Genomic DNA, 24,156 nt, shown 5'->3' on the forward strand with positions numbered 1-24,156 from the left:
TTAACGTTTTTATTTATTTTTGGGACAGAGAGAGACAGAGCATGAACGAGGGAGGGGCAGAGAGAGAGGGAGACACAGAATCGGAACCAGGCTCCAGGCTCCGAGCCATCAGCCCAGAGCCTGACGCGGGGCTCGAACTCACGGACCGCGAGATCGTGACCTGGCTGAAGTCGGATGCTTAACCGACTGCGCCACCCAGGCGCCCCGGGGGAGGGTTTTTTGTGTGGTTTTAAATGGCAGAACACAGATTTCAAACCATGCTAGGTCTCTTAAGTTTCCAAGTTCTCTTTTTCAAGACTTCTCATATTTTCCTGATTGCAAATGTCACCTATATATATTATTAAGAAGCGAGTGGTGTACAAAAAGTTTACTGTGAATAGCAAAAGCCCAGAAACTCCTCTGTAACTGCGCCATGGTAAAGACCCTTTGTTGACTACACAACAGCTTTTCCTTACTGCCCTGGACCCGTCTGCCTCATCAGAAGAGCCCAGATTTGTTCAGTTAAACCATGTATCTTAATAATCTGTGTCCCATGGGATGCTAGCCCCTGTGGTATATTGTTCACTTTTGCTGTGGCAGCAAACAACCCTAAAGTCATGATGGGTTAGAAAAACAAACACTTATTTCTTGCTCAACTTATGTAAGGGCAAAAGGTTGGCTGCAGCTTTGCGGGGCTCAGTTCAGTTTTAAGTGTCTTCTCGTTTCAGGCCCAAGGCTGAAGGAGCAGCTGTTTCATGGCAGAAAGCAAAAATTTAAAGCAAGAGGTTGGGGGTGTTGGGGTGAGGAAGTCAAAGGGCATTTAAAGCCCTTTGCGTGCATGTGATATGTCACACTCACATTATGTTGGCCAGAGTAAGTCACATGGCTAACCCCGTAGTCATTCCTCGAGGAAGTGCACTCAGCCCGTAGGGAAAACACTGCAAAGTCACATGGAAAGGGGCATGGGTAGCTGACACTAATTCCCAGTCTACCACAATGGTAATTCCATTCCCCTTACAAGTGAATGATTGTCTGCCAAGTGCCGTTTTCCGGCCAAATGAGACCGGAAGGGGAGTTTTGGGGGGAGTGTTGAGAAAGAGAAGGACATGTGTTCATGGGGTAACTTTGTGCCCTTGGAGTATTACAAAGCTTCCTCCTGGCACTTGGAGAGATGTCCAGTACTGACGCCCCCGTTGGGCTCTGCAGAATGGTGGCTGGTATACCTTACTGCCGTGGTCAAATGCTGTTAATGTTCTCTCTGGACTGCTACAGTCAGCGGTCAGCTTGCCTATGGTTGCTTATACAGTTGTAGTAGAAGTTTCGGAATCTCAGCAGGGATCAGGTCACTCTTTGGTTAACTGATTTATAGTTAATGAAATTAATTTGTCAATTCAAACATAGTTATTTCCTTAATCACTCACTTTTACATGTGAAAACTTAATACAATGACTGAACTTTCTTAAAAGAAAGGGTGTGGGTGTGTGTGTGTGTGTGTGTGTATGTGCGTGTGTGTGTGTGTGTGTGTGTGAGAGAGAGAGAGAGAGAGAGAGAGAGAGAGAGAGAGAGAGAGAGAGATTGATTTCCTCATTGTAGTTTATTTTCACCAGTGGTTTTTTTCGAATTTTTTCTTGTTAGGTTCCCCCTGTACTATGAGCTTAAGATTGCTTTTGTCATATGGCTGCTCTCTCCCTATACCAAAGGAGCAAGTTTAATATATAGAAAATTCCTTCATCCACTTCTTTCTTCAAAGGAAAGGGTAAGATCTATAAATCCATAAATCATTTGTTAGAAATGGACATCATCACATGTTTTGTGCTATTAAACAAGTAAAACTATTATATCTTCGGGGAAAAGTCCTTGTTTTTGGCTTGTTGACACTATTGTTAAATAAAATTTATACCCATGAGTTTGTTTGTTTTTCCCCCAGGAGATTGATGACTATATTGTACAAGCAAAGGAGCGGGGCTATGAGACCGTGGTAAACTTTGGGCGACAAGGTTTAGCTTTCGCAGCCACTGCTGCTGTCACTGCAGCGGTGAAGGTAATTGTTTATTTATGCTTTTTATTCAATGTCACATTAAGTCAGTGGACAAAGTAGGGTGGCTTTTTATTCTAGATCATTATAAACTTTTGGCAGAATTTTGCTTTGCTTATTTTTGTAATGTAAATGTAAATGATAATTTAAAAAACATTTTAATGCATGTGTTTTATAACTGCTCAATATTCTGAAAGTCTTAACTGATCACAAAATGAGAGCTAGTTAATATATAAAACCATACCTGAAGATGTCATTTTGTCATAATTTTCCTACTTTATAGCCTTAAAATAAGGTTGAGTAAATCACCTATAGTAAAGATGACCATTCTTTCTTTCCCTGTCTCTGGTCTCTCTCTCTCTCTTTCTCTCTCTCTCTCTCTTTCTCTCTCTCTCTCTCTCTCTCTCTCTCTCCCGATGGCAATATCTTGGTAGGATTTCTGGCTTACTCCTGCACCCCTACTTCAACCAATTTGAGGTAACTGATTATTCAAAATAAGGCATGAAAAAATTCTGTTCTTAAAACTTGAGATTTTACTTAGCCAGTTACTAATGTCATGTGTTGTGTTTTTTTGCAAGTGAAGTTATCAAATGTATGCCTTCTGTGAAAACTTGCGTTATGGCTTTTGGATTTCTTTGCATGTAGTAATTAGTGTGGTTTATTTTGAATACCATAGCGTAATTGATTTTGGTGTGTAGTATATGGAAAGAAAACAGGCTTCAGATCCCGAAAATGCTGAGTGTGACTTTTTAAATAACTATTGGTGATTTACTTAACCTCTGTGTTCACTGGTTGCTTCATGTATAAAAGAGGGGTAATATACCTGTCTGCCAGAGCATATGAAAAAGCACAGTGCTTGCCAAAACATAGTAGGAATATCATGTGTGTGTGTCTCTCTTTCAAGTGAAAATTTGAGTTTGTTGCTATGAAGTTAAATTGAAATTAAATAGTATTCCAGCTTCTGAGTTAGACTTTTTCAACTTGGTTATCTTGAACTAAAATAACAATGCTATGGAAATAAATATTCTAAGTGGTGATTCTGCATAATAGCAATGGTGATGGGATATAAAATGTCGGTGGGGTTTCCAGAATGATCCTTAATTTTTCAAAGTGAACTTTGGCTCAAGTACAATTAATATGATCAACAAAATTAAAAACCAAAATTATATTCGGGGCACCTGGGTGGCTCAGTCGGTTGAGCATCCGACTTCGGCTCAGGTCATGATCTCACAGTTTGTGAGTTTGAGCCCCACGTCAGGCTCTGTGCTGACAGCTCAGAACCTGGAGCCTGCTTCAGATTCTGTGTCTCCCTCTCTCTCTGCCCCTCCCCACTTGTTCTCTCTCTCTCTCTCTCTCTCTCTGTCTCTCTCTCTCTCTCTTCCCCTCTCTCCCCCCTCCCTCTCCCTCTCTCTCTGTCTCTCTCAAAAATAAACATTAAAAATCTAAATTATATTCAGATTATATCCCCAGAAGTGTTACATTCAGAATTAAGTGTAAACTTATTAACTATGCAGCCCTAGACATGTAAGACAACTGTATCATTAATGATTATTAACTATCAGCACTTTAGTGAAGAATAGTTTACCTGTTACCTGGCTTTTAAAGGCTTTTTCTTTTATTAGTATAGATATACTAAAAATTTTAATCTTAGTGGACTGTTATCCATTGTAAAAGAAGTTCATTTGCTTTTTTTTCTTGCTTAATGAGAATACATCCCTGATTTCCATGTGTCCTAAAAAAGAGCATCCAAGAGACATAATATTCAACAACTAGAAATTCTACCATAAGACCACAGATGCAATTATTGAAGAAATAATACAATAATATTTCCCAGAACTGAAGGACATGATTTCTAGATTGAAAGAACCCACGGGGCCTCTGGGTGGCTCAGACAGTTAAGCATCTGACTCTTGATCTCATCTCTGGTCTTGATCTCACCTTGGGAGTTCAAGCTATGCCCTGGACTCTGCACTGGGTATGAACCTTACTTAAAAAAAAAAAATAGAAAGAGCCCACAAAGTACCCAGCACAATGAATGAAAAAAAGACTGACTGTAAGCAAGGTCATTGGAATAGTCCAGAGACACTAGAGACAAGGAAAAAGTGTTTAAAGATTCCAAAGATAAAAAGTATGTCACATCCAAATGACCAAAAATCGGAAAGGCATTAAATTTCTGAATAGTGACAATGGAAGCTTGAAGACCAAAGAATAATACCATCCGTGATACCATAATTTTCACCCTCACATTCTGAAACAGTCAAGCTCTCAGTCATGTGTGAGCTTAGAATCAATCTAATTTTTTTTTAAAGCATGCAAAGTCACAAAATTTACCTCCTATTCATTCTTTGTCAGGGTAGATATGCTCTGCCACAATTAGGGAATAATCCATGAAGAAGGAAACCCATGGTATCAGGAGATAGGGTATCTAGCACTGAAGGGAGGGGACAGTACTTCCTAGAATGTACATCTACATAGCAAGTCAAGTGCAATTGGCCAAAATTGGATGTGATGGATGCAGGGTGCCAGGAGAGGTATCTCAGGGGAATGTATGAGGATGAGAGTATCTAATAGGTTTAACCCTATGCAGGGATGATACTTAAATTAGTCAGCACATGCTACAGCCAGTCAGAAGACACTGAACACCACGAAAAATATACTGGAGGCAATGTGAAGAGGGAGGCATAGCATGACTAATCAAAGGAGTATTTTAAAAACGGGATAATTGTTGACTCTGGAAAATAACAAAAGTTATATAAGAAAGGAAGTGTAATAATGGAGCATGACTAGGCCCAGCAGCAAGCAGCATTTATATCAGAATCATGAGAACACAGACTGTAGATTGAACAACTGTGATTTTGCTCTCTCAGGGAGGTGGAGGAAGGAGAAAAGGAAGTGGAAGAGAAAGAAAATCCTCACCTGTCATCTAGGAAAGTAAAGGGTTTGATTTTTTTTTTTTTTTTTAACATTTATTTATTATTAAGAGACAGAGAGGGACGCCTGGTGGCTCAGTTGGTGAGCATCCGACTTCGGCTTAGGTCATGATCTCACAGCTCGTGAGTTCGAGCCCCTCGTTGGGCTCTGTGCTGACAGCTTGGAGCCTGGAGCCTGCTTCGGATTCTGTGTCTCCCTCTCTCTCTGCCCCTAACCCACTCGCGTTCTGTCTCTGTGTCTCTCAAAAATAAATAAACATTCAAAAAAAAAAAGAGGCAGAAACTGAGCATGAGCATGGGAGGGGCAGAGAGGGGAGGAGACACAGAATGTGAAGAGGGCTCCAGGCTCTGAGATGTCAGCACAGAGCCCGATACGGGTCTCAAACTCACAAACCCTGAGATCATGACCTGAACCGAAGTCAGACACTCAACCGACTGAGCCACCCATGTGCCCTGGAAAGTAGAGGGTTTAAAGTGGTGCCTTCAAGAGGATACAGAGGAGAAGGGGACCAGGGACAAAACAAGAAAGCCTGTTGCTTTCCTTTGTTATAAAATGTACTTTTATTTGACTTTACAAATGAAGTATAGTTGATCCCTGAACAATAAGGGTTTCAACTGCCTGGGTCCACTTACATGCCAGTTTTTTTTTTCAATAAATTCAATACAGTCCTCTATATGTATTTTCTCTTCCTTAAGATTTTCTCAGTAGCATTTTCTTTTCCCTAGTTCACTTTATTGTAAGAGCACTGTACATAATACATGTAACATACAAAATACATGTTAATCGGCTGGTACTAGTGAGGTTTCCATTCAAAGGAGTCAAAACTTGTAGGCAGATTTTTCACTGCCCGGTAGTTGATGCCCATAACCCCCACGTTGTTCAAGGGTCAAATGGTACATGTATTATTACCCCCCCCCACCCCGCCACGAATATGCTTTCTCAGTTTAACATTTTTAAAAGCATCACTCAACATGATTCTATGGCAAAAACCTAAACATTAAATTTCCACTTGAAAAATTGCTTAGAAAATATGGACATTTTAGAACATTGTTTTCGGAAATGTAGAAGCATACAAATTGCATTTTTCCTACTCAATTCAACACGTAAATGTAGTTTCTAGTCCTGCTACTCTGTGAAACACCTTCCTACATACATATTGTGACTATTTCATGGGATATGTGTTTTACTTTCACTTATGTTTATTGCTTCCAAACCCTCTATGTGGGGGATCAGAAAAATCCCCACTAGAGCCACCTGGGTGGCACAGTCAGTTAAGGTCCAACTTTTGATTTTGGCTCAGGTAATAATCTCACACGTTGTGGGGCCCCATACTGGGCATGGAACCTGCTTAAGATTCTCTCTTCTCCCTACACATCTTTCTCCACAAGCCTGCTTGCTTAATCCCCATTATGTTGTCTTATCCCCATCCCTTCCTCATTTGTTTTTATTTTATTCTTTGCTGCCATCAGTGTTTAGCATCCTGCACATTTATTCAACATCTGCTGGTTTAATGCCTACTGTATGGTCGGTGCTGGGGATGCAGCCGAGAACAAGATAGATACGGTCACTACTCTCACTGCCTGCTGTCTCGCTGAATGTCTGTTTTCATTAACTGAAAATTTTATCTCATCTTTGGTTGCTAAAAGCTTTCCCCTTGCCCTCCATTGTTAAAATAAGCATTAACTCACAGAAATACTTTCCTTTAGAAAGGCTATAAAAGCAATCCTATACCTATATTTCTCTGCTTTCTTCTTTGTGATTCATGGTTTGTGTTTATCTATATATTTAGCATCATAAAACCACCTCTCCATTCAAAGGCAGGAAATAGCATACGAACCATTCATCTAAGTTACCACTGCAAATCAAATGCATGTCCCATAATTTGAATTCGTTTTGGAACTTTCCCTCCTTGTCTGTGATGTGGTGGTCCTTTTGTTATCAAGATCACTATATGTCAGGTAGCCCTCACCATTCTCAGCATGAACACTGTGAATGTTGGCTTCAGCCTGGATTTTATTCATTACGAATAGTCATTAAATATGCCAAACATAGCATAATGCTAACACTATTTGCCTCAGTTTGTACTGTGCCTATTTTCGTGTAAGTGAAATTAGTTTCATCTCTGGAGATGTCAAAGAAAGGCCCTATGATGGAAGAAATCACTGAACCAGACACTTCATACTAAATTGTAAATTGAAACTGAAATAGAAAATAGGTCAAGTTTAAGGAGAAACTCCAAGAAAGCCAGTAGTAAAGCTTGAGAATTAATTTATGATTTTTACAACATATAGTTTGTTAAAAATATCTTTCAGGCTAAAAATGATTGGACTCTTGGTATGACCTTTAAAGATCGGTAATACTCCCTGACTAGGATTCCCAAGTTGAACCACCTGAGCATGTTAAAGATGAAAATAGGAATCTAATCAGAACATTTATTACACTGTAAAGCAATTTTCTGAAAATGTTACTCAGTTCTGTGACCTCATTACCAGGCATCTGTTCACAAGGTCAGTGTACAAGTTTATTTTGGCTGAGCAAAGCAGAGACATATGAAGGACCTTCAAGGATTTTGCTGAGGATGTTCAGCATTCCATAGCTTTCACATGAGAAATGCAGGTGGCTTTTGTACAGATGAGCAACATTACTACCAGATAAAGGGCCGATGAAGAAAAGTACCATTATAACGTCATATTAATAACCATCTCTGACTTTTCTCTGGCAGCCTTTTCTTGGCAAACTCTTTAGCAAATATTATTTTAAAAAATCAATTATCACAGAAATTAGAGCCTTCCAGGTAAAATTGCTAAAAGCTAATAAACTTTAAATGATGATGATGATGATTAGGTCCAAATCCTGACATCTTGCTGTCTGCCTTAATGACTTTCTGTTTGTGAAAGGATTTGAGGATATTCACAGGCTTAGTATCATCCATTTAAAAAGAGAGCATTTGTACAGACAATGGAAAGAAGGGTCAAACTATTTTCCCTACAATCTAGGGAAGCAGAATGTTACAATGAATATTTAATTCACGAATAGTCTGGTTATCTGCATTTTCTAGCCCTGGTTCTGCCCTAATTAGTCATGAGATTTGGGGCAGATCATCTGCACTGATCTAAGTTTTAATTTTCTTACCTATAAAACAAAGAGGTGATACCTGACTTCTGAAACCTCTTCTAGTTCCAAAACAGTAGTTGGTTCTCTCACTGGGAGAAGATTTTGCCCCCAAAGGAACATTTGGCAATGTCTGGAGACATTTGGGGTTGTCACAACTGGGGTTGTCACAACTTGTGTCTAGGGGGTAGAAGTCAGGAATGCTGCTTAATATCCTGTGATCCAGCCCCAAATTATCCAGCCCCAAAACAGCAGCAGTGCTGAGACTGAGAAAGCCTGCTCTAAAGGTACAATGAGTCAGAAAAAATGGAAAGGACATATAAATATGTATAGATAGTTTGGTGTGGGCTACAAATAATATACTTCCTTTTTTATGTTTTTGTCTGTTACAGATGTTCTTTGATAAATATATATAGATATACATATATAATCTTTAATGTTTATTTTTGAGAGAGAAGGACCACAAGTGGGGGAGGAGCAGAGAGAGGGGGAGACCCAGAATCCAAAGCACGCTCCAGGCTTTGAGCTGTCAGCACAAAGCCCAACGCCAGGCTTGAACCCACGAACTGTGAGATCATGACCCCAGCCGAAGCTGGATGCTTAACTGACTGAGCCACCCAGGCGGCCCTTTATTGCTTTAATCTTAAAACCACTAAAATTTATTATTCACTTAACAGGAATGCAATCAATTCCATTCTAGGCTTAATCAGATTAATTCTCGAATGTCCTTAGAAGAAAAGGATTTTTCGCTAAAAACTTGGAAGTAACCTTGTCTGCATTTTAATGTAGTATGTCAGAGATCAACAAGAAATAGAGCTTATTCATTATTGAGCAGTATAGTAAAAATTATTCTGTAAAAGCTTGCTTGTAAGATTACAAAGATTGTTTTTAAATTCTTAAAAAAATAAGAGAGGAAGTTGAAGTTTTTACATAAAACCTAATAAGCTCAGTAAATTCTTATTTAACACAAAATATAATAATTTTAACAGTGTTTAACCAAGAAATGAAGTATTTAAACAAAAGCAGAATTAAAAAAAAAAGTAAATAAATAATAAAAAAAACAAAGAATTGTTTGGGAGTAGCAAAGTTGGAATTAGTCATACATACAGGGTCCCCTTTACCACTTCTCAGCTGAAGAATATTTCCCAGAGGATGAATGTGTTAGATCTGAACCCAGGACCCCAACCCAGTCAGCCCCTTATAAGTGTTCTCATTTTAATTAATTAATTTATTTTGAGAGTAAGAAAGAGAGAGAGAGAGAGTGTGCATGCGTGGGTGGGGCAGAGAGAGAGAGGGAGAGAGAGAGAATCCTTAGTAGGCTCCTCACTGTCAGCACAAAGCCCCATGCAGGACTCAAATTCAGGAACAGGGAGATCTTGACCTGAGCTGAAACCATGAGAGTCAGGCAACCAACAGACTCAGCCCCCCCCCAGGTGCCCCGCATTCTCATTTTAAACGGATGTTCTGGGCCCATTCAAATTCAAACCCGGAGAACTTTGAGTCACCCAAAGGGTTTAGGAACACTGCTGCTGGTGATGATCATTTTTAATGTAAACTATTCTGCAAAAGTGTTCTTAATTATTTTGATTTTTGTGTTCTCATCGTAATCTTTCTGTTCCTTTCTCTTCGATTTTTAGGATCAATTTTAACACAAGCAGTGTACATGCAATTCTGTAGAGAATAGGACCTAAAATCTGAGATATTGACTTCCTTTGTGGATGGTAACTCCCTTCCTCCTTATTGACTAATGACTAAGACTACTGTTTCCACACATCTTTTGCTCCGCAAACTAGAACGTTTCTTCATTTTTCTTACACTTCTTGCTTAATACAGTGTAAACCAAATAGAAGAAAATAAAGCATTATTAATTTAAACAAAACCTCAGTACTTTTACCATTGTTATTGACAAGCAACTATAAAACCTACTTGTTCCCTCAAAATAGAAAACAGTGTTTCTCTTAATGATGGGAGTAAGGGAGTGGATATAGGGAAGATGAGCAGGAAATAGATCAGAAATTCTTACAGTGCACACAATACAATTAAAACTTCACCATGGGGGCGCCTGGGTGACGCAGTCGGTTAAGCATCCGACTTTAGCCAGGTCACGATCTCGCAGTCCATGAGTTCGAGCCCCGCGTCGGGCTCTGGGCTGATGGCTCGGAGCCTGGAGCCTGTTTCCGATTCTGTGTCTCCCTCTCTCTCTGCCCCTCCCCCGTTCATGCTCTGTCTCTCTCTGTCCCAAAAATAAATAAACGTTGAAAAACTTCACCATGAAACTAGAAAATGTTCATTCATTTGGAGAGTTGTAGCCAGGCATTGGAGGAAATTAAAAGAAACCAGGATCTCATCCAGTTTATAATAAATAGTATTCAAATCTAAGACAACAAACAAATAAAAACTTCACTATACCATCTATTTATGACTAATTTTTTAATATTAAAGAAATTGTTGAGAAAAAGAATAAAATCGCCCATCCCATCTGCCTAAACATCATACAGTTTCTATTTTTGTGTATTTTTGCTGCCTCATTAAACCATACTACTTGTAACTTGTAGTTGTACTTGTACAACTACATACTTGTAACTATATTATGGATGTGATTTAGAATTCAGAGGTCGGGGGGGGGGATTTCCACTTAACATTTTATTATGAACATAATTTCTTTGTTAGTAGACTTTTTTTGTGCTGAAGATATTAAAATTGGAGGGAATAGGCCTGCCTCTAAATGTGAATATTTTAAAATTACACTTCTTTAAAGTGATCACATTGGATATTTATAATTTATGTCATGTTTCTGAAGTTCACAATACAGCATTCTCTCTTCACACATTAGTTCTATTCTGAGCCCCTGAGAACATATATAGTGGAAAACCCAGTTTTTTGAGGTGATAATGACTTTTGAAGGGTTGGGAGTCCTCAGAAAGTGTGTACAGCCCCCTTTTGCTTTTCCCTACAGTACTTGGCCTTCCTTTAAGTCTTGAGGACATTGATAATACCTGGGGCTACAGATTTGGTTACTTAAGAACTCCATTAAAATTCAGGCTGTAAATAGCTCATCCAGATACCTCAGGGTCGGTCATTGCTCACCTTTAATCTAAACCCCGCAGCAAACCCCTGGTGGATGGTGTAGTCGACCAGTATGAATACCCACGACCACACCTGGAGTTCACTGCCGAACCTCTCTTATCCAGGCCAGTGGGTACATTAAAACCCACTGCTGTCTATGGAGAACTCTCTAGCAATCAAGAGCAATGAAAAAGAAGTGGCATAAAAAGAATATTTAGTTTACTTATTACATGCTCACCATCAGTACCATACCAGTATGCTAGGAGATTGCAAGAAGCCTAAAATTAGTTTCTGAAATTCCTCCTCTGAAGACAGGATATACACAGCACAGCAATAGAACTAACAATAATGTGTGAGTTCATTTGTGAGGCATGCTCTAACTAATTTATTGATTATACTCGTTAAAGATACCAAAGTTTGTAGATGATATCATGTTTGATTCAGTGGCAGTTTGACTTACTTGCATTCTGAGATGTTCTTTCTTGAGGGAGAGGGTTTGGATGGTTACAGCCAGTCTTGGAAAGCACCTGAGTCAGATAGAGGGTGTCCTAGATGTGCATACCAGTTACCATCTGTTTGGCAGTAGGTAGAAAGCCAAGAATTGCTGTGAGGGGGCACAGAAATACAAAGGTGGGGTAGAGAAAATGACAGTTGTGAGCAAACAAAAGGGTCTGTTTCAGATGTGCACTGGTCATTTCCTTTTAGTGTGTCTCTGATGTCTTCTTTCACGTGTCTTTAAAGGGACATCTGATAAAGAGGAAGAAAGTACAATGGATTAAACCATAACAAGAGTATTTACTTATTTATTATATTTCAAGTTTTTATTTAAATTTTAGTTAGTTAACAAAGAGTGTAATATTAGTTTCAAGAGTAGAATTTAGTGATTCATCACTTACATATGACACCCAGTGGTCAACACAGCAAGTGTTCTCCTTAATGCCCATCCCCCATATAGCCCATCCCCTGCCCACCTCCCTCCGGCAACCCTCAGTTTGTTCCCTGTTGTTAAGAGTGTGTTTCATGGTTTGCCTCCTTCTCTGTGTTTTTTTTTTCCTTTCCCCTATGTTCATCATCTGTTGTGTTTCTTAAATTCCACATAAGAGGGAAATCATACAGTATTTTTCTTTCTCTGACTGATTTCACTTAACATAATACACTCTAATTCCCTCCACATTGTTGTGAATGGCAAGATTTTGTTCTTTCTGATTGCTGAGTAATATTCCATTGTACATATATACCACATCTTCTTTATCTATTTGTCAGTTGATGGACATATGGCATGACAAGAATGGAAAGATATATGGGACCCAATTATTTTTATTGAGGATGCAGACCCTTTAATTTAATCATTTCTTTTCACAATGTAAAAAATATAGTAGAAATACAAAGTCCAAGTAGGGTATAGGAATGGCCTTTGGTTCTGACATAATATGAATATGATATGAAGTAGAGTAGTTGAATGAAGATCTTTTTTCAGTGTAAAATACAGTAACGTCCAAATGTTTATAGTGCCTCAGCCTTTGAAATCTGGAAATTTAGAGATGGACCATTATGGATGAGTTTCTACAGTAACATCATAACTAGAGGCCATCATAAATTCGCATGTGTGAGAAGAAATAACAGGAGTAAAAAAACCTTTAAAAGAATATTTTTAAAGCAGCTATAAATGAGTCATCTGTATGTGCAAGTAAGAAACTACATTTTAAGTTTATTTAATTTTAGTTAAGTTAAATTAAGTACCCACATGTGCCCATTGTCTATCATATTGTTAAGGCTTTAAAATGATTTGAAGTCAAATTGCATAGTAGTACATACACCTTGCCAGATAGTGAATTCATTAACTAAATATCATTTTGCATCCAAGATTCTTTGACTTTTAATTTTTTTTACTTTGTTCTAAGTAGAGCCATTACCACTGCTGACTTAGCTTATCTTTAAAACCCTATGTCTTTTACTTTAAAAAGTTATTCTAAATCATAAACCCCAAAGTGCCAGTTTTAGGAGAGAGCAAAATAATGGATGCTGTCTACTCTGAGGGTAAGCTCATCATACACTTTTTTACATTTAAAATAAATTACAAAACTGAAATGTTTGGGAGTGCAATGTACTGATGTCTACAACTTACTTTGAAATGCATTTTCAAAATGAATTGATGGAGGCACCTGGGTGGCTCAGTTGGTTAAGCTTCTGACTCTTGGTTTCTGCTCAGTTCACAATCTCATGGTTTCGTGAGTTCAAGCCCCACATCAGGCTCTGTGCCAGCAGCTCAGATCCTGCTTGGGATTCTCTCTCTCTCTCTCTCTCTCTCTCTCTCTCTCTCTCTCTGCCATTCCCCTACTTGCTCTGTCTCTGTCTCTCTCAAAATAAATAAACTTAAAAAAATGGATTGAGGGGCTCCTGGGTGGCTCGTCAGTTAAGCATCCAACTTCGGCCCTGATCATGATCTCACGGTCCATGAGTTCGAGCCCCACGTCGGGCTCTGTGCTGACAGCTCAGAGCCTGGAGCCTGTTTGGGATCCTGTGTCTCCCTCTCTCTCTGCCCTCCACCACTCACACTCTGTTTCTGTCTCTCTCAAAAATAAACGTTAAAAAAAATTTTTTTAATGGATTTATGGATAGATTGATAGTAGATATGTGATAAAATACAGGAAAATGTAAACAATATATGGGTGTTCACTCTGCAATTCTTTCAACTTTGCTGAAAGTTTCATAATAAAATCAATAAAGCTTCATGATAAAGTGTTGGGAGGAATTTAAATGTAAGCATACTAAGTATTTTAAAGTGTACTTTTTTCCTCGAATCTCTCACTTCTCTGTTAAATAGAGCCAAGGAGCAATAACAGAACGTTTACGAAGTTTTAGTATGCACGATCTAACAGCTATCCAAGGGGATGAGCCTGTGGGACAAAGATCATACCAATCTCTACAAGAAGCAAAAAAGAAAAGTAAATCAGTCTCTGGTGAATCAGCAGGTGTGTTTGTTTGTTTTAATATATTTTCCTTTCACGATTAGAATTTTGAGTCCAGGTAGGTACTAAAATAATACATGGTAACTATCTGAATTTGAGCAGAGGGAAATTTACTTTTAAGCTTATGTTGCAAATTTAGCCTTAACTGTAGTTCTCGTTCTCTAAATTTTCTCTGAATAAAGTTGGTGCTTGCCTTTTGTTGACTCCAGAGATAATCCAACTAAGAAAGTAACAGTAGCCTCTTGTGTTGCCATGAATTTTTAGAAACCTTGGGTGTGATTATTACCACCTCCCTGCCACCAGCACCAGTTCTGACTTGTGATCAGTGCTCTTTCTACTCAAGTCATGTGGAGACATCTGAGTGTTATAGTTAAACACTCTTTGCTGTAAATGCTATGAACAAATAAGGATATTGACTCACAAGATAAAAAGTTTTAAGTGGGTGACAAAGGGTGACTCAGTTTGTAAATAGGATTACTACAATGGAAAATATGTTGAAATTCCATAGTCTAGTTCAAGAACTAACTTGTAGGTATTTCTAATATAAATTATGAGCATGGCATAGTTGATATGTTCTAAAACTTTGATAAAGCATTCTGCTCTTAGAAATATTCACATAAATAAAAAGACATACCTCCTTAGTTATTTTGTCACATATAAGAAAATTGTAGTTCAAGGCTCAGATGAAAATTAAGATCATTATGACATTTCTTATTAATATATTATTAACTCCTTAAGGTACAAGGCTTTTTGGTGTGTGTGTGTGTGTGTGTGTGTGTGTGTGTGTGTGTGTGTTTAGGTAGTTTTCTTTTGAGGGAGGTTAAAAATCACCCTTTACATTGAAACCAATTTGAGAAATAAAACAACGGTCCCTTCTTACAGACAAAAAATAGTAAACTTTTTCTGAGTTCTCTGTAGAATGAATAACTTTACCAAGTTGGTGGCTGTTACCTAAAAGGTAGTAATTAAGCATTAGCCATTGATTGAGGTAGTAATATTTTTAAGAATGAGAACCAGTGAACTTTGAACCATCATCCTTAATACATTAACAGTGTAAAAGTAGTTTATAATATAGGCATTTTCTTAATATACATTTAAAAATTAGATATACTGATTTTGATTATGGAGTCTGCTGTATATATTTTGCTTGATTTGGAACAGTTATCTGACAACTTTATCAGCAGTTTATTCATAATTATACTTTAGAATTGGTTAAGAGTGATATTCTAATAGTTAAATGAAAACAAGATTACAAATATGAAAATGCGTAGCTATTTTTGTGATATTCATCTATTAAACTTAAAATAATGGGGCTAAAATATTTTAAGGTAGTAAGATGCTATTTAGGTCTTCTGTTAGATTTTAAGCCATGAAATTAAAACAACAAGATTAGAGAAATATGAAGTAAATAGTAGCAGTACAAGAAAGGAACTTATTCAGTTATTAAATTAAAATTTTAATATGCATTACTTTGCACAAGTTCTAAGTTTCCTACAGAATGGTACATACTTTGAGCCCTCTTCCCTAAGGAAAAAATTTAACAAAAACAATCTGTCTTAAAAATATTTTTTTAGGGGGCGCCTGGGTGGTTCAGTTGGTTAAGTGTCTGACTTCGGCTCAGGTCATGATCTCACGGTTCGTAGGTTCAAGCCCCGCATCAGGCTCTGTGCTGACAGCTCCAAGCCTGGAGCCTGCTTTGGATTCTGTATCTCCCTCTCTCTCTGCACCTCCCCTGCTGATGCCCTGTCTCTCTCTCTCTCTCCCTCTGTCTCTCTCTCTATCAAAAATAAACATTAAAAAAATAATATTTTTTTAGGGGCTTCTGGGTAGCTCAGTCGATTAAGCATCTGACTTCAGTTCAGGTCATGATCTCACAGCTCGTGAGAGTTTGAGCCCCACATCGGACTCTGTGCTGACAGCTCAGAGCCTGAAGCCCGCTTCAGATTCTGTCTCTGTCTCTCTCTGCCCCTCCCCGCTCATGCTCTGTCTATCTCTCTCAAAAATCAATGAACAAACGGGGCGCCTGGGTGGCTCAGTTGGTTGAGCACCCAACTTCAGCTCAAGTCATGATCTCAAGTTCATGGGTTCTAGCCCCGCGTCGGGCTCTGTGCTGAAAACTCAGAGCCTGGAGCCTGCTTCAGATTCTGTGTCTCCCTCTCTCTCTGCGCCTCACCTGCTCATGCTCTGTCTCTCTCTGTCTCAAAAATAAGTAAAAACATTAAAAAAAAATCAATGAACATTAAAAAAATTTCTTTTTTAAAAAGTGATAAGGTTCCAGGACAGGAAGAGTTGAAGAGAAGATAATAATAGACAGTCTATATAAACATAAGTCCAAGATATACATGGAAATTCATCAGATGAGAATGATGGCCTTTCAGGCAGGTGGGGGAGGTGTTAGGATAATTGCTAGACTTAGAAGATGGGGTAGAAGATGAAGTTATTCCTCTATCTCAAACCTTTCATCAAAATACTTAAAAGATTAAGACTTAAATATAAGATACTAAGCTATAATATAGTAGGAAATTCCTGAGTATATATTTAAACCAGAATTCTTAAGCATGACATCAAAACTAGAAGACATAAGGGAAAAACTTGAGAGGTTTTTCTATATAAAAAATATATATATAACATATAAGGGAAAAATACCATACAAAACAAACTAGAAGAAATATTCTCATGTGATACAGGCAAAGGGTTCAGATTTTAACAATACAAAGATTTCTTTCAAGCCAATTATTGTTAATTCTACTAAAGAATACAGCATGAAAAAGACATTCAGCCTCACACACAAAGAAAGAGTAAATTAAAATAGTAATGACAGTAATTTTTCCTCACCAGATTGGCAAAAATATTTTTTTAATTAGCAGTGCTCTCTGTGTTGGTAATTATTCTAGTTATCTGTTTCTGTGTAACGAACGAACTATAAACAGTGACCTGAAAAAGTCACAGTCATTTTTTTGCTCATGAACCTGGGGGAGACTGGGCTCAGGGAGGGAGATCTTGCTCAAGGTCTTAGGCAGCTACAAACAGCACCTGGGGCTCGAGTCAGAATCTCAAAGTCTTCTTCATTCACATGTGTGCTGTTTCAGCTGTGAAGAGTCAAACAGGTGATGGCTGAAACAGTTGGGGCTTCTCTGGCCTCTCCTTCTCAACATCTCTCTACATGGTCTCTGAGAGTGTGGGGGGCTTCTTATCTGGCAGCTAAAAGCTCACAGAGAGGGTGTTTCAACCCAAGTGGCAGAAGTCATGCAGCCTCACTTCCGCCTCATGGCAGTTTGTTGAGACTGGTACCTACGAGAGGAGGAGGGGCGCCTGGCTGGCTTAGTTGGTGGAGCGTGCAACTCTTGATCTCAGGGTCATGAGCTCGAGCCCTGCATTGGGCAGAGAGATTACCTTAAAAAGAAAAAAGGAAAAAAGATTTAATAGAAGAGGAGAAAACTGTCAGAATTTGTGGACATGTTTGAAAATCACCACAGCAAGCATGTTGGGAAACAAACACTCTCATACACTTTGTATGAGAGTTTAAAGTGGAATAATCCTTTTGATGACAATCTGGCAATAATTATCAAAATGTGTTCCCTCTAACTCAGCAAGAAACTTCTAAGACTATGTCATAAAGAAATAATCAGACAAGTGTTCAAAGATGTAGGTACAAGAACAATTAATCTCGTTGTTTATAGTAACATAATATTGGAACAAACTAAACGCCTAAAAGAAATGCTTAAGCAAAAGCATGGTTTATTAGCCACGAAAATTGATAATGTCGTTCTCTACGTACTGACATAAAAACATATCCAGATTGTGGGGAAATAAACAATAACAAAACAATCTGTGTGTTATAATCCAGCACTGTAGAGACACAATAAATAGATGAAATGAATTAATATATGTAAGTTATTTTTCAAATGTGTATACATAGGGAAGAGTCTGGAAGGGTATTGCTAAAATGTTAACAGTGTTCAGTTCGAGTATGGGACTTCAGTGATCTTTTTTTTTTTTAAATCAACCTATTTCCTAAATCAGAAAGAACAGTACTCTTTCTTTTGAAAAACAACTCAGGTACTCAATTTTTAGGTCATGAATTATTTTTTATTTCATTTACTTCCAAAATTCCTCAAGAAAAAAATAAGTTTTTCAGTGTGGTAATCGCATTCACATTGCAAAGTCTTTTTACTTGTTCATGTGATTAATACATTTACCCCAGATGATCTGCTTGTTCACACAAGCAAACTCAAATTATTTGGAAAAGTGGGTCCATTTTGAAAACTCCTCATGGCCTGCTCTGACTGGTTTGAGGTTGGCTGGTCAAGAAAAATTCTGCTTTGATGAAGCTATTCAAATCTTCATGTTGTCACCATGGCAAAAAGAGCTCCCTCCAGATGCATTTCTGTAAGAAAATGGACTCCTTGAACATGATGTTCACATCCCTTGAAAGAACACCACGTTGTGATAAGTGGGAATGTTTTTTCTGCAAAGAAACTGCTTCTCCCATATTATTTAAAACTGGCTCAATATTCAGTTTTAGTACCAGCGCATAAAGAAATAAAGCACATATTCTTTGTTTTAGGTGCTTTACATATTTACTTAATCCTTAAGATGACTATACAGGTTAAATATTTTACACTTATTTTTCAGATGATGAAACTGAGACATAAGGAGATTAAATTACCTGTCAAGATAGCCCTTGACATAGTCAATGACATAAATGAGGTATCCAAGGTTCCTAAGCTAATTCTTATTCTTTCTCTTTTTAATTTATAAAAAGGCTACACTTAGGGAGACAGTTGGGGCTGGAACTCTGAATTCAAATAATTTGAGTAGGTAGCGACCTTAGAGATGCTTTAGTCAAAGATGGCAGATGGGTGACATGCCTGCTCCCTGCTCCCGTGCCCATGGTGGCAGACATTGCTGAAGGACTGTGGCACTTTACGACACTAGTTCACAGTCCCCCTCAACATAATGCTCCCAACAGCTCAACGGGGTCAGAGTTCACATTCACATGGAAACTTATCCATCATCTTTCATCTGTCTCGCTACCTTACCATTGAAGAAAACAAAGGCCTGGTGAGCCTTGGTAGCTCAGTTAGTTAAGCGTCCAACTTCGGCTCACGTCATGGTTTCACGGCTTGTGGGTTCAAGCCCCACATCAGGCTCTGTGCTGGCAACACGGAACCTGCTCTGGAGTCTCTCTCTCCCTCTGTCTCTGCCCCTCCCCTTCTTGCTCTCTCTCTCTCTCTCTCTCTCTCTCTCTCCCTCTCCCCCTCTATCTTTCTCAAAAAATAAAAAATAACATTTAAAAAAGAAAAGAAAGGCCTGGAGAGAGGCAAGATGTACTTTGGCTCTCACAGCTAATAGGCAGTGAAGTCCTCTAAGAGGTCCAGGGTGCCTTCCAGGTCAAACTTTCTGTGATTCTACACCTATATTAATATAAGATGGGAAAACTTAAAATATACCAACTGTAACATGTGTGAGCTGTGAATACCAGGTCAGTTTGCAAAAGCATCTGCTGGTTTCCTAAAATGGTAACAGAGCTTTGGGCTGAAGCTGGCCAGACATCTACAGGGCCCCGGGCAATACAGGCTCCTCAGCCTTGGGTCCCCAGTCACTGCTCCTCAGGAATGTGTGTGGAACGACTCCGTCCAGTGTAGATCACTAATGTAAACTGAGCATCACCTTTGTATGGCCCCGCAGTACCCCACTAGTTTCGCTTTCCCTGGGCTTGGCAGACCTGTAAACCACTCAGCCATCTCACTGAGTGCCTGCTGTGATAGGACACCCAGATTTGGGCTTCCCTCATAGTCTCAGGTCTCCCTCCTACTCTGAACACTTTTAAATCCTTGGACAACTTTGATTAACACTATTTCCAGCACTCACAGCAGAATGTTCATACATACTCGTTTCCAGGTTTTAAGTGGAATAGAAAAATGCATATTTTAGCGAAGATATTTGACTTGACTCCTCGCTCTTTGACGCATAGTTTGGTTTAATCAATTGCTAAGTTAAACTTGTCAATTTCGTCTCCTTGTGGATCCCAAATCTGGCTCCTGTCTCTGTCTTTGCTCCTTGGACCCCATCATCTCTGACCTGCCATACTGCAGTAACCTCCCTGTGTCCTGTGTCATCCACTTCATTCCCCAAAGTGCAAAAGGAATCTCTGAAAGAACCCAAGTGTAATCATATCACCTTTCCACTTAAAATGCCTCAGTGGCCCCCCACGTTGCTCTCTGGTGAAGTCCAAACTCAGTAGCATGTGGTGTATTCGCTCCCCTGCCTTGTTCTCCCACTCCATCATGTGCTGGCTGTATTGAATCATGAGCCTTCCAGAAGTTAGCCACCACCTCCTACAAGAAGTCCTCTCTCACAGCCCACTTTCCCCCACCCCCAGGCTGAGTTAATTATCTTACTGTAGGCTCCCATAGCACCCACCCCATCCTTATCTTCAATTTACAGCATCTATTATAGTGCTGTCATGCCTGTTAAAGTCTGTTCCCTTCCCTTGTTGGACTAAGTTTCTTAGAGTAAAAGATGACAGTTGTGTCTTTTTCATCACTGTATCCCCATAATATAGCGCACTGCCAAACACAGAATTTTTTGAGTATTGTGAAATAATGAATCAATCCATTAACTTTCTCTGAAACCATAATTAGAGAGCTAATAAGATTTGTTACCTGAAATTGGGAAACAAAGAAAGAATAAGGTGTGTCTATAATCATCTTTTGAATAAGGTTCCAATCCCATCCCATCAGAAGCATCTTCTCAGGACCACTGACCGTTCCCCTCCCCTGGCCACACTGGCCTGCTTGCAGCTCTTCTAGGCATCGTGTGCCCCCTGCCCTCGCTCCCGGCAAGTGCTCTCTGTTCTACCTGGAACACAATTCCTTGGACTGACGGGGGAGGAGTGGGGGGACAATGGATCTTGGCCTAAATCATGACCGATTCTATCCCCAAATCCTCCCTAATTTTTAGCCTAGTAGTCTGGCAGCATAAAATTGTGCTTGCATAATTTACATCTAAAGGTATGTCTCTTATTATGAGACAGAAAAGCTTATTAACAACTCTTCATGGTTTGCTCAGTGAGTCTCAAGTTACTCATGGCCTGGGAGAGCGGATTAATAAACGTTTGTTCAGTATCTTTTTCTTCACATGCAAGAAGTCCATCCACTGCCCCCACCTAAGCCTGGAAAAACTACTTTTTTCTCACCTGAAGATGTAGGTATTTATGCTCCTTATCTTTATTAAAGGAGAATTTGAAACTTAATGGGGCCTTGTAACCTCACCCTTGTCTTGATAACTTGCCTAGCACTCTTCTTGCCACAGACTTGGGCCCCTCTCTTGCTCCATCCAGGCAATGGTTCTCAAATGTTTCGAGCCCTGGACCCTAGGATAAGCATCACCTAGGAACTTGATAGAAATATAGATTCTCAGCCCCACCCTAGGCCTAGCAGTCTTTGTATTAGTAAGTTCTGACTCTTAGTATGTGCCTTTACTAATAAACTCTACTAAGCTTGATAACCACTGTTTCAGGAATGGGAGTGTTCCTGTCTCTGAATCTTGGGCATCAGGATGCTGTCAGACTTCCTGACAATAACCAGCCTGACTACCTGCAAGTTTGCATATTGGCCAATGACCCGTCTTTTGTCGCAACACACAGCGGCCTGTTAGCACACCCGCAGGACCTCTTGCTGACCTTCCTGATGCGGCTGTTTTCTTTGACTAACATCTGTCATCGTAGCCTGTGGTGTTTGTAATTGCTGAGGCCTGCCTGGCTGGCTTTCATCTCAGCAGCTGCAACAGTGTTGCTTTAACATCTCCATGGCCTGCCCCCGCCCCCAACCTCTCTCAAAGTTCTAGCCCCTTTGGGTCTTATCTGACTCCTTACGTGCACCCTCCCTTTCCCAATCTTGACAAAAGTTTTGACACACAGTGGGAGGAAACCCTTAATTTCTAACTAAAGTCAAAGGCACCAATGACTAAATGAAACACAAAATTGCTTAGCTTGTTTAGAGTTCAGGAAAAGGAGAAAGGGCAGGGAGGAGATCTGCTTATGTTCTCTGAGTTTTGGACAAAGTGTTACCTCCTCAAAAATCAATTATTTAAAATCATTCTGAAAAATGCATGGTGAAAATAGGAATAGTCAGGGGAAGAAGTGAGTTATGAGCCTCATCTAGAATCGTGCACGGGGCAATGATTGATGATAAAGGGCGGGGAGCACATTCCAGAGGAGAAAGGGAGAGGAAGGAGTAAGCAGGCAAATGCAGACCATGCATCGAAGTGTGCTCAGATGGAGCGGTGTCCTTTCCCCGAAACATGCTGGTTTTGACCTGTTTAGGTTATGGAATTCCGCTGAAAGACGGAGATGAGAAAACCGATGAAGAAGCCGAAGGGCCGTATTCAGATGATGAGATGTTAACGCACAAAGGGCTTCGAAGATCGCAAAGCATGAAATCCGTGAAAACCGTGAAAGGCCGCAAAGAGGTTAGTCCTGTACAGAGTTGTTTTCCTAATGATTGGTGTTGAAGGCATTATCATCCAGGATATTAGCGATCCATAAAGGAAGGAACCCAGTGGTAGATCAGCAATTACATTTAAAATTCTTTCTTCAGGAAGAACCTGGGTGGCTCAGTCAGTTAAGCACCTAACTCTTGGTTTCAGCTCAGGTCATGAGCTCACAGTTTGTGAGTTCAAGCCCCATGTCAGGCTCTGCTCTGGCAGTGTGGAGCCTGCTTGGGATTCTCTCTCTCTCTCCCTCTGCCCCTCCCCCTGCTTGCTCTATCTCTCCCTCAAAGTAAATAAATAAACTTAAAAAAAAATTATTTATTCAAGGGGTGCCTGGGTCGCTCAGTCAGTTGAGCATCAGACTCTTGATTTTGGCTCAGGTCATGATCTCACCGTTGGGTAGTTTAAGCCCCGCCTCGGGCTCTGCGCTGACAGTGCAGAGCCTGCTTAGAGTCTCTGTCTCCCTGTCTCTCTGCCCCTCCCCTGCCCCTGCTCTCTCTCTCTCTCTCTCAACATAAATAAATAAAAAACATTTTAAAAAAATTTTTTAATTAAAAAAATTCTTTATTCAGATCGGATATATTAGGATCTCTGGAAGTTTGCAAAATGATAAATTCCTAGTCTTCCCCTGTAAGCAGAAGATGGTATTCTTATATAGCAAATCATATGGTTGTCATGAGCACCCAGTGCCAGCCCTACGCCTAAGCAAAGAAAGCAACTGACAAAAATAACTACATAGTTTTCTTTGAACCAACCCTGTATGAGGACTAACTAGAAGTTTATCTATAATAATATACTGTCTTTGTGTCTGGAAAGGAGGATTCCAGTGAATGGTCAGATCATTGTGAGCAATGTTCATTGACCTACCAGGCGAAGCACAAATAAGAACAGTTAATGTTTTTATAATGTTACATAAGTAGCCATGTCTTTTGAATACACACTTATAGGATAATTGATCCTTTATACTAGAAAAGCTTTAAAAAATATTACTATGATCATGAGCTATTAAGTTCTAAGTTGAAAAGTAATCATCTAATTTGTAATAATGGCACATTTCTCTCTTCAGGTGCGATATGGGTCACTAAAATATAAAGTGAAGAAGAGACCACAGGTGTATTTTTAGTCATCTGCACCTCAAGATCCCAAGACAAGTTATGCTAATCCATCAGCTTTTCTTCTAACATTATCCAGGATTTACACGTTAAAATAATACTTTAAACTGTGGCGGTGATAGGGTTTATTTTCATCAATCTAAGTAGCTTTTATTTCTTTAACCATTACTTCCATGTCCTGACTACTCCAGGTAATTATGCAAAGCTTATATATATATATGTATATCTATATATGTATACATATATACATATGTACATATGTATATACATATGTATACATATACATGTATATGTATACATATATGTATACATTTATAGATATACATATATATCTCAGAAATAGTAGAAAATTGTGTTATCTGTTTTCAAATTCCTCAACAACATTGAGTGCCTGGGACATTAAGATGAAACACAAACCCACAGTATACTTGAAAAGAGTCTTTTTACAGTTTAAGAT

At 39.2% G+C, this 24,156-nt stretch overlaps 1 protein-coding gene across 1 annotated transcript in view; it reads left to right on the plus strand.

The window, feature by feature from the left end:
* The window catches only part of REEP3 (receptor accessory protein 3), a 61,208-nt gene extending 37,397 nt beyond the window's left edge, over positions 1-23,811 (plus strand). The window contains exons 4-8 of the mRNA XM_040485057.1: positions 1,615-1,735; positions 1,907-2,020; positions 13,947-14,094; positions 22,421-22,566; positions 23,654-23,811. Of these exons, the coding sequence (XP_040340991.1) occupies positions 1,615-1,735; positions 1,907-2,020; positions 13,947-14,094; positions 22,421-22,566; positions 23,654-23,710 (586 nt within the window). The 3' untranslated portion in view covers positions 23,711-23,811. The remainder of the gene's footprint in view (positions 1-1,614; positions 1,736-1,906; positions 2,021-13,946; positions 14,095-22,420; positions 22,567-23,653) is intronic.
* The last annotated feature ends 345 nt before the right edge of the window (positions 23,812-24,156 follow it).

The sequence above is a fragment of the Herpailurus yagouaroundi genome, unplaced genomic scaffold (assembly GCF_014898765.1).
Source record: "Herpailurus yagouaroundi ecotype Mexico unplaced genomic scaffold, PumYag 163, whole genome shotgun sequence".
NCBI lineage: Eukaryota > Metazoa > Chordata > Mammalia > Carnivora > Felidae > Herpailurus > Herpailurus yagouaroundi.